Source organism: Squalius cephalus (genome assembly GCF_949319135.1).
Source record: "Squalius cephalus genome assembly, chromosome: 3".
Taxonomy (NCBI): domain Eukaryota; kingdom Metazoa; phylum Chordata; class Actinopteri; order Cypriniformes; family Leuciscidae; genus Squalius; species Squalius cephalus.
Genome location: NC_137124.1, coordinates 55,883,160 through 55,894,545, shown reverse-complemented (window position 1 = coordinate 55,894,545; position 11,386 = coordinate 55,883,160). Strand labels below are relative to the sequence as shown.

The window sequence follows — 11,386 nt, the reverse complement described above, 5'->3', positions numbered from 1 at the left end:
ATTTCACTGAAATTGTTTTGGTTATTCAAAAAGCTTTGATAACTTCTCATATATGTTGTCTCAAGATTACTTGACCCAAATGTGGAGAGAAACTGTAAGATGAGTTATAGTAGTGAAGTGCAGACTGTCCATCAGTCCACTGGTGGCTTTCATGTATTTGTTAATGTTATGACATCAAAGTCCATCTGTTTCCTCTTAATTCTCTATAATGTGTCTGTGTTGGTCAGTTCTCTAATGAAACACTGAAATAAGATTGTGTAATTTGCATCAGTGAAGCTAAAATACATCATCTGAATGTAACATGGTAAACCACAACACTGAACTAGGAAAGTGATTCTGTTTGAGTGGAAATTTAAGCCAGGTACACTGAATAAAGGTTCTGGGGAGTTTTTTTTATAGGGTAACTCTCGACAAAATTGAACCTAGGCTCTTTTTGTTAATGGAAACGCCACTTTTTAGATTTAAGAGTATTTTCGTTTTAGGTCAAAATGCCATTTTGAATGGGAGTGCATGGGGCACTTCTATGATAGCATCAAAATCGCTATTTTTAAAACACTAAGAAGGCTCGACACAACATAAAACTGTGCTGGAAGTATCACCAGGGGCTCTACACATGAACTCAAGCATTGACTACATTGTTTGTGTACACAAAGTTTACTAAAAAGAAAAGTTTTGTACGACTCACTTTATCAGTTAGTGTTTCCGGTGGCTGGAATTTTGTCAGTCAAAAGTAGTCGATCTCCGAATGCTACGTAACATGAGGAGAGTAAAGATGGAAAGCTCCTAAAGCTTGTTTCCATATAAATTCACGGATAATTTTTTATCTAAGTTATCATGCTTTTCGTTGAAATTACAATTTCATGACTTTTTCTTATATGGAGTCAGTTCATTACGTTGCATTCGGAGATCGACTACTTTTGACTGACAAAATTCCAGCCACCGGAAACACTAACTGATAAAGTGAGTTGTTCAAAATCTTTCTTTTTAGTAAACTTTGTGTACACAAACAATGTAGTCAATGCTTAAATTCATGTATAGAGCCCCTGGTGATACTTCCAGCACAGTTTCATGTTGTGTCGAGCCTTCTTAGTGTTTTAAAAATAGCGATTTTGATGCTATATTAGAAGTGCCCCATGCACTCCCATTCAAAAGGCATTTTGACCTAAAACGAAAATATGGTCAATCTTAAAAGTGGCGTTTCCATTCTAATTATGCTTTTACACGAGAGTTTGCCTCGGGCAGATTAACAAAAAGAGCCTAGGTTCAATTTTGGCGAGAGTTACCCTTTAAGACAGACCTCAAAATTGCCACAAGTAATGTCTGTCCAATAAGAATGCCAAATTTCACAACCGTTTTGCATATTGTTCTAGAGGCTGGCATAGACTCCTCAACACACATTACAGATACTGATAGTTGCAAAAACTTTGTTGCCAATGAAACCAATGGGGAAAAAATCTCTAAACTTGATGAATTATTTGTAAGACTGACTGATTTAGGTCTTTTTGCTATGTCTGGTACATTCTAGACATTTATAATGGCTGGGCACCCAAAGGCCTTTTTGTTCCTTCTTTTTCATGGTTATGTGGATGAGCTTACTGTCCTGTTCAAGTCATTTGAAGTTGACGCCTGAAAAACAGTCACAGGCCAATTTTTTTATAGAAGTCATTGAGGTCATTGACTGAGTCAATTTGGATTGATTGACTTGCTGCATTAAAAAAAGAGACTTAAATGCATGGCAGAAACATTGGTGGTGTATATGATTCAGATCCCTTCGTGTGTCAATACTTGTATGCAATGTGTTAGTTTAAATAGCTTACACAATTTCCCAGATGGTCACTTTACTGCACGTTTTGTTCTACAATTATGCCACAGGGAAAAAAATAAATATTAATCTGCTATCCACAAAAATCTGACTTGAGATCAAATCTGAGATGCAATTCAGTGATGTATTAGGGCAAAAATTACCAGACAGAGTTCCATATTTCATGCTTAATATTTGTAATAATAGCATTGACAAACGTCCCAACCGAACTAATAGAAACAATCTGCAAGATAAATGGAATAAGCTTTTTAAGATTATAGTAATGTACAAGAACAATTACTAAGTTTCCAAAGACCAAGAGGCATTTTACAATAAAGCTTGGATTGACTATTGCATGGTTATAAAGATAAGCGTCATTTCTACGATGTGACTGAAGCTGTAGTCTTTGAAGCGTCTGCATCGATAAGCTTTTTCTTGCACTTGATGCCAAGGAGACTGCAGATCTTCATCAGCATCAGATCTACGATCTCCTCTTCTTCAGAGGGCTGAGGAAAAAGAGATGACCATTCAATTAACTGATTTAGAAAGGTGACAGCACTGGATTAATTGATTATGAGAGATTTACTGTGGGATGAAGTTGCTCTTCATTGAAAGCCACCAATATCGCGGATATAAAGAGGTTGAGCACTACGAACGTCATAAAGATAATACAGGATCCGATGAGGAAAGCACCCAGAACTGGATTGTAATCCAAAACCTGTTGGTAGAAGGAAAAGATACAATGAACAATACAAGTTCTTAACCAGACTGGCAGAGTAATTCAGTATAGGCCAGTATATTTACCTCATCATAGTTAAAGATACCTAGTTGTAGGCAAATAATGGTCTGTGCAGCCTCGAGCAGAGTTCTGTACGAGTAGAGCCTCCAACCGTACATTAAATTGCACTAATGGGATACAAAATTTAAACATTTTGGACAAGCGTAAATGTGCAGTCAACATGTACATCGCCAGACTAACGCATGTAAATGTTCTTGTGCATACTCAAAATTAGCATCAAATGGCATTGGTTCTTATGTCTCGCCATCAAAATAAATGTGCGTAATATACAAATGAGAGCCATGGTGGCAATCAAGATTTCCAGCAAATAACTTGCATTTCAGTTTGTACCTCACGCTGCTATCGTATGACGCAGCACCTGAAAATAGGTCTAATAGGTTAGACAAACTTAGTCCCGGTCACTTTGGAAGTTACTGAGCTGGGGACTATTTTCAGGCGCTGCGTCATATCATTACGCCTGCTGGACCCATGGTAAGTTTCTTGATTATTACGCAGGAATGAGAGTATAGTTCCTAGCCATATCAGCCTAGAAAATCGCAACTTTACATTTTCCGTCGGTCTTAGTACACGATGTAACTACAGAAGAGTCAAGTTTTAAATAGGAAAAATATCGAAACTCTTTGGTCATTTTTTTGAGAGAAATGCTAATGGTCCTATCCGATTCAATGATCTATGCTAAGCTATGCTAAAAGTGGTACCACCAGACCCGGAGATCGGCTGAATGGATTCGAAAACGGTAAAACTCAACTGTTTAAAGCTACACTGTGTAACTTTTTTAGTTGATTCTTAGCAAAAAACACTTAGTTCTTTCAAAAATATATGTGCTCATTAATGTATATTTACTTCTTTCAAGTAATAAAGTATTCTCTTAAGTTTATAATCTGCCATTGAAAGTACATACGGGTGAGGGGTTCGAATGCCGGTCGCCATGTTGCCCCTCCATCTTGAAACTACATTAGCCAAAGAGGGACATACCTGTAAATTCAAGCTTCGCCTTTTGCGTTTTTCACTCAGTGACACCGTGACGAATGCGAGGGGGAGATTACTCGCGAGCCGCGAGTGCCGGCAGATTTGAAAGATAGTGTGGTGTGTGTGTGTGTGTGTGTGTGTGCGTGCGTGCGTACTCACATTTGAAAGAGAGAATTAAAACGTCAACGCGACAGACAAATCAGCAAGACCATAGTCAATATTGGAGTAACTTTTCCCAGATGGAAAGAGCTCATGAGGAGAAAAGATTTTAAAACGGACGCCGAGGTTGCCTGCTTTCTTCTCGACAGGTAATTCAGCCTGTTGTAATTCATTTGTGTAAATTCGAAGTTTTATAACTTTGCTTGTCTAACCATAGCATGGTTGTGCATAACGCCAGAACGACCTCTAGTATAACTTCATCCTCGCGTCAGTGGTGAAAAAGTATTGTTTACCTTGTAACATAAATCTGTGCTGCGACGGATCACAGGTGATGAATAGTTTTAAAGGCGCAATTTTTTAAGCTATATAAAAAAAAGGACACTGTAAATTTTAGTTATTTTTAATTGCTTTTACTTTGTACACATTGTAACGTTAGCCTAATCTGATTATGCTGGGATAGCCGATTCCAAGGGTGACGTTTACCTCCTGACATCTGTCCTGTAGTTTTATTCATTTTAGACGTATTGTTTATTATTGTCATGGACGAAGTCGATAACTGGAAGCCATGTTAATCTTGGAATAATACGGCCACCGTAGGAGTTAAAACGCCCTCGGAATTGAGAGGAACAGAAACTAATATTCACTGGGTAGTCATATACAATTTCACCGCTAGATGGGGGTAAAAATCACACAGTGTAGCTTTAACTCTGGGGGAGTTGTAAAATGAGCCTATTTCCAAAAAAAGTGGAGTATCCCTTTAAGAAGACTTGTATAGTGCATAAGTAGTGTGAACTGCTACTTTGTACTTTCAGGAGCTTGTAGGCCAGTGGAGCCAAACTCAGATCAAGGAGGATCCCAGGCCTGCAGAGTTTAGCTTCAACCCTAATTAGACACACCTGATCCAGCTAATCACGTTCTTCCGGATTACTTGGAAACTACAGGTAGGTATGAACACATGTTTCCGCCACAGAATAAAACATTTGAAAAGATAATTGTGACTTTTTAACTCACAATTGTGATCTTTTCTCAGAAGTGCGAGTTATAAAGTCCAATTCTAAGGAAAAAAGACCGACTTTTTTCCTCAGAATTGCAAGTTTATATCCCACAATTCTGACTTTATGAATCGCAATGGCGACTTTATACCATGCAATTGTGAGAGAAAAAGCTTACTTTTTAAAAAGTAACCATTTTTACTTTACTTGTAGTGGAAACAAGCTTCCATTGGTAGGTGTGTTGGAGCAGGGTTAGGACTAAACTCTGTATAATTGTGGCCCTCCGAGAGCTGCCTCTGTTGTTGCCCCTGATCGTTGTCTAGATTCCACAAATTGAGAGGGATTATGATACTCACAGCAATGGAATAGGCCAAAAACATGATGGTCATGACCACGATGAAGCCTGAGATATCTGTCCATGCTCGCTGCAGTGTAGAGGTGATCATGTGTAGCTTGGGGTTGAGTCTCAGCAGATGCCACAGCTTGATGGTGGCCAGCAGAACTAAGAAGGCTATTAGATAGCCCAGTACAGCATCTGCCGTGGCCGTCTCATAAAAACTGACAAACCTGTTAGAGAACCAGTTGTATAAATTGCGAAGAAATTTGAAGTATCAAGTCTATTTTGTGCAGTATGTAGAAGTCTAGCATTCCATTCCGAACACAGTCATTGATCTGAAAGGGTTTAAGACTTTCACTCACATGTCTTTGTTATTTTGGTAGTAGTCAATGTCCCGGTTACCCAATATTGTCCTCTTGACAAACACAGATAATGCACTCCAACTTAGAATAATGATGACCAATTCCAAAAGATTCCACTTGCTTCTGAAATATGCCCATTTCTGCTGCTTCATTAGTTTGCCCTGTTAAAATCCAGAAGATATTGCGCATTATAACTTCACTGATGCAAATACACCATCTTATGTTAGTGTTCCATGGGAGAGCTGACCTGCACAAACATGTAGTAGAGAATGAAGAGGAAATAGATGGCCTCTGATGCCATAACAAATACATGAAAGCCACCAGTGGACTGATAAAGATGGACAGTCTGCACCTCACTGCGATATTGAAATGCACCTGCAAAAACAATAAAATTACTGTGAGTCCAGACTTTGAGAACATGAGAATCTTATGAGAATTTCAACAGGAGATGCCTTACCTACTCCTGTGGTCTCAAATATGAGAGTCAAAATGCAGAAGAGGTTCACATTTGCATTATAAACTGTGAACTCCACAAAGACAGCTCGTGTATACACGTCCAGCCAGACGTCGTCAAGAAGATGCTTTAGAAGTCTGTAGGATGGGAAAGGAAAGATCACTTGTTCTAACTTCTACTTGAAACTACAGTAGTCAACATTTGAGATGGATCAAAACCTTTTATCAAAGTTATACATGAATTACAACAATACCCATTCTTGTCTTAGGACAACTTTGATGAACTTTTTTGATCCACTTCAAATGTTACTACTGTACTACTACGACTACTGTAGATTACATGTTGTTACACATTATGCTACCTGCTAGCATTCTTTTTATCCGGGCCTAGGTCTACCACAAATCCTCCACCTCTATAAAGGGCCAATCCACCCCAAATAGAGTTTGCCCGGAGTTTGGCCTGAGTTTGGTAGTGCCACGGTGTGGGTACAGTCTGATAGCCATTCACATTTTTAGTCTGGTTCCAGCCTGGACCATAAGAGCTCATGTCCTCCGCTTCCCAGGAGTATGGGGCATGGCAATCAGGAATAGCGAGCTGCATGGTCTTGGCAACTTTACAAGAGTCTTTTTTCACCCTAACCTGACGGAGTCGAGCGTTGCCAACAAGTTTTGAGTTTCCATCAGTTATGAAGCCTGAAAAGGTAACATACATCAAAGTACATTTAGGTCTAGAGGTAAAATAAACAAGCAGTTTTTAACCTTGATCAAGTATGTAGAGAATACATATTGAAGGAAATACCTGGATATTTCCCAAACAGATTACCGAGCAAGGAGGATTTTGCCCAGTTGAATATATCTTTATGGTTCATACTCTCTGAAATGCCACTTCTGAAGCTCTGCCGGATGTGCTGAGTGAGGTAGTACGCATTTGGATCTCGCTGACCATATGCGACCAAGAGAAGCATCCACAGGAATCCCACATAAACTGCAATGTAAAAGGCTGTCAAACAAGCTGATCTGTTCAATTAATTAAAGAGTAATTGTGTTCTTCTTACTGAGAATCTCCCGGATGAGTGCAAAAACTTTCTGCTCCTTGATCATATTGTTTTTCATCCTTTCTATGTCGGTGGGAGGAGGAGGCTGATAGAAACTACATGTGCTGTCTCTTCTGGCAATTCTGACTGCATCAGGATCATCTGTGGATAGACGTTTTATCTGAAGTTTTGCCACACTAATAATGTGATTACCAAAGAAGATACTGTAAATGCACTCGTTACCGGTGTTGGGTAGAGTCCCGTCAATCGTGACATCTCCATACTCTTCTTGATCAACAGTTTTGAGTACCAAAGCAAAAAAGACTGCAAAGCCAAGTACCTAAAGAAACCAATACAGGGTTAACAAGTCTCTGTAGCAAAAAAACAACTAACGGACAATCATGTAACCACAAGCTTTACAGAAATTGGTAATGTACAATACAGATAAATGTACAATCTTAAAATTTAAAAATCTCTTACTTTTACAGGTTGAGTGATGAAGAGGCTTTCAAAGAACGACACCACCATTGAGATGAGCCAGCTAATGGAGCGATCCTTGCCATAGTTCAAGCCATACATCATAGTGAAGTATGCTGAAACACCACTGGTGGCTACAACAAGAAACCAACCAACGAACACAAACCACCAGGGCAAGCCTTTCTGACAACACTTTTTGCTGTTTCCACTGCTGCCCCCTGTTGGGCTGGAGCTACGAGTATGCAGACCACTGGCAGAACAGGAGGAGACATGAGGTTCAAGTTGGTTCTTCATGCCTTGGACCTGCAATACAGCGCGGTTGTAGCCATCTGCCTTAGAGAAGGATGAAGGCCCCAGCAGTCTCAGCTCTTTCTCCACATTTTGGAGTTGTTTGTAGAGATACTGGCTGTAGATACTGTATTTTTCATTTCGCTCTGAGCTCTCACAAATACTGCTCTCTGCAAGAGGAACAAAAAATATTGTTTCACATATAATAATGTACGTATGTATGCTGAGCTCCATTCAAAGTTGGAGGTGGGAATACACAAGTGGGAGTATGAATGGAGGTGGGAATACTCCACTTCCAATCTCAAAGCATTCCAGTCATACTGCATTCCAGACAACTAGGAACTTGGAATACTCCCAACTAAAGAATATTGCTTTAGTTGTCAAATGACACTCACCAAAGTTAGGGTTGCTCTATCCAACCCAACTTTACAAATGCCAGTGGTGAACTTGAATGTTTTAATTGACATTCAAGTTCATGTTTCACATTGTCTGGAGCTAAGACATATTATACAGGCTGATATGGATGGACTCACCTTTCAGATTTATACACCCTAGGGAAGCCACAAGAGTTTGCTCCTTTTTAGAAGAGTCAGTGTAAAACTCATTTCCAACTTGATTGTGTTGGCAAATGATCTCTTCAACCAATGACAGCAGATTGTTAATATCTGTTTTGGTGGAGTCCAGTTCTATCCTTGGAACAGGTATTCGCATGACCTTATAGAGTGACTGTGCTATTCGTTTGATGTCCTGAAAAAGAAAATATTAAAAATTCAGAAAACCGCAATCATTATGAGTGAGAGATGGACCTATGCAGGATCAAATTCTTGAGTAGGACTTGCCTTTATCACAGTGTCAGGTGTTATATCCTTATGATTATAGTGTGAAGGTGGATTTGGAGACACACGTCCAGTTTTGGCTTGCTTTGTGGGATCTGTCTTTGACTGCTGCTTTAAAGACGATTCAGACTTTTGCTCTCTTGGACGAGCATTTCTGAAGATGCTCACAATAAGGAGATTGATAGGAAACATGATAATGGAACTTTGGATGCCAATCATGACCTGTTGCCAGGTGAACTCAATCTTACCTGTAACCCATGCAAGGACAGAAATTTTTATAATCACTTTATTATAAATGTAATTATGTTTTGAGTCAAGTAAAGACTTAAAAAAAACTTTAAATTATGTTTGTAAGTGCTGTTAACAGAATGAGGGAAGTGATGGCAATCCTAAAGGATATTGTGCTCTCAAGTAACTTGCTGCAGATCCCTTGACTACTCTACACCAAATCAAGGTCTAAGTGGGGCTCAATTCCATGTGGAAATCGGCATCGCTTTTGGCTTAGATGAGTATTAATAAGATTCTCTGTGATAAAACCCTCAAATCTAAAGATTCTAAGGGGTTATTTCGAGACACCGAGCATCCAAAACCAGGGACCTCATTACGGAGCCAACCGACTTAATAAAGTCTAAGGCATTTGAGGAAATGCATGGCAAGCAAGTGTGCAGCAGGCATGGTCCCACTGAAACCCTCATGGCATTTACATAACCACCAAGTACCCTCTCTCTACAGGAATCTAGAATGAAAATAGAGATATCAGGGGCCGGTTGCACCAGCTTTGCGCAAGTTACAACTTAGCCTAGTTTTGACGTAATTGAGCACTAAGTTATAACTTACGCACTACTAAATATTTTTGCGTTGCACCAGTAAACTTAGTTGAAGCATAACTCTACATATAAACTAAATATTTATGGAAGCCTCTGATCAGGAGTAATGGTTGGAATAAAATAGCAGACTGACTGAACTGCATCAATAAACTCTTGTTTTACCCGACAGACTTCAATTCTTTAGACATCCAGTATATGATAATGCTGGCATGTACACTCGCTTACATTTTAATAGACAGAACATTATGTGACAAGATTACCATGTTAACGGCTCTTCAACACGAACACGTCCTACAGCACGCCGCTGTGTGCGCATCGCTCCGTGTTGTGTGTGTCAGATAAAATCAGTCATAATCAATAAATGTCATTTGTTTTGTTTTTTGTAACCCTAACCCCACCCTATCCTAACCCTTTGTTTGCCATATGTATATATACCCTGTGTTCTCCCTTAGCGTTTGTATTTGGTTTTGGTTGTGATATTCTTTGTACTTCTCCAAGTTAATCATTAAATATTGTTCCAATGTATTCTTCTTTATTGTGCGTTCTCTTCATCACACCAGACCGTAACAGTATCGTATTTAATGGAAACTTATTTTTTAACATTTGTTACGTGAGGTAAAAGTAGTTAGAATGAAGGATAAACTGAAATTCCCCGCATTTCAACACAACTTCTGCTCACGTATTTGAAGGCTGCTATTGGAATATTGGTAAACATCATAATATGCGACTACGCATTTCTTTATGGAGAGCTTACGACTAGCTATGTTCTGCCTTAAGAACAAATGGTGCAAACGAATAAAGTACAAAGTTAGTTACAAACTAGATAGTAGTTACTAAGCCTCTAGTGTGGACTTTACATTCCAATTTAAGAAAGAACTTACGAACGGCTGGTGCAACCCTACCCAGGACATTAGACCCTTCAGTACAAGGGCCCTCTTGCTTTCTACAGGACCTCTTGTGTTTTTTATCATAGTAATCGATCCCTGCCAATGTGTCCTTCAAAGACTTTACCTGCCCTCAACTTATTTTCCAGGGGTGCGTTTCCCAAAATCGTTGTTAGCCAACTGTGGTCGCAAGTTTAATTGAATTGTGTTGGTAACGATGGAAATTGTGATCATAGTTGGCTTTGGGAAACGTACCCGAGATCAGCACAGACGGAGAGAATAGAGTCTTACTTAAATCAAACCCACATGTGAGAGCTGAGCAACAAAAATTTTGAACATTTGTCAGTTTTGTTTTAAACTTTGTGTTATATTGTGAAACACCACTAATGACTTAATTACTACTAACAGTTCAGCTAGGGGGTGCAATGTGATTAACTATTGGCATAAAAAAGAGTTATAAGGCACATGTAATTGCATAATTGTTTCATAAATGTGACACTTTGTGCCCTTAGTGGACAAGGGTGACTTCAGCAAGCCTTGTTGGAGTACAACATCCCAAATGCAGTCCGGAGTGTACGGACTGAATAATGAGCTGTGTCCCAATTTAGAGGCTGCATCATTCTAAGGCCAAATGCATCACAGCGGCGCAACGAAGGATGTCCAATTTTAAAGGATTTCCAGTCCTTCAAATGCGGCCTACAAATGCGGCCTTTTCCCAGGCCACAAAGCCTATACCCAAAGCCTATATCCCAAAAGTGCATTCTCCTGAGTTTGTCCATGGATATATGATTAAATACAGTTTATTTCTCTGAATCTCCTGTGTTGTGTGCTTCACTGCAGCCTTAAAGTGACATTTAGTTAGTCTAGTTGCTGCTGATTTGTGTTCATGATACAAGCAGAATCAGAATCGCTAAAATTCAAACGATACCCAACCCTAATAACAACTCGATATTTTTGAGAGAAAATAGCAGATTACACTTTTAAATGTAAGAGTTAGATTTCAAGTTACTCTAACGATACAAATGTAAAAAAAAAAAAAAAAAAAACATTAAAAAAAAAACATTAAAGTGGTTCCAATGTTGACATATCTTACTAAGATTGACAGGTTGAGAACTTTTCTTTTTCAGACAGTTGAATATAACTTTCAAAAAAGTTCAGAACAAACATA

The 11,386-nt window shown here is 39.0% G+C and overlaps 1 protein-coding gene across 1 annotated transcript in view; it reads right to left on the bottom strand.

Moving 5' to 3' along the window:
* Window positions 1-2,144: 2,144 nt before the first annotated feature.
* Window positions 2,145-11,386, bottom strand: part of pkd1l2a (polycystic kidney disease 1 like 2a) — a gene marked incomplete at its 5' end in the record, with an annotated part of 28,723 nt that continues 19,481 nt past the window's right edge. The window contains 14 exons of the mRNA XM_079865836.1: window positions 2,145-2,307; window positions 2,388-2,519; window positions 2,606-2,707; window positions 5,077-5,287; window positions 5,420-5,580; window positions 5,667-5,794; window positions 5,877-6,010; window positions 6,235-6,565; window positions 6,672-6,857; window positions 6,928-7,068; window positions 7,150-7,246; window positions 7,387-7,841; window positions 8,205-8,418; window positions 8,511-8,755. Of these exons, the coding sequence (XP_079721962.1) occupies window positions 2,182-2,307; window positions 2,388-2,519; window positions 2,606-2,707; window positions 5,077-5,287; window positions 5,420-5,580; window positions 5,667-5,794; window positions 5,877-6,010; window positions 6,235-6,565; window positions 6,672-6,857; window positions 6,928-7,068; window positions 7,150-7,246; window positions 7,387-7,841; window positions 8,205-8,418; window positions 8,511-8,755 (2,663 nt within the window). The 3' untranslated portion in view covers window positions 2,145-2,181. The remainder of the gene's footprint in view (window positions 2,308-2,387; window positions 2,520-2,605; window positions 2,708-5,076; window positions 5,288-5,419; window positions 5,581-5,666; window positions 5,795-5,876; window positions 6,011-6,234; window positions 6,566-6,671; window positions 6,858-6,927; window positions 7,069-7,149; window positions 7,247-7,386; window positions 7,842-8,204; window positions 8,419-8,510; window positions 8,756-11,386) is intronic.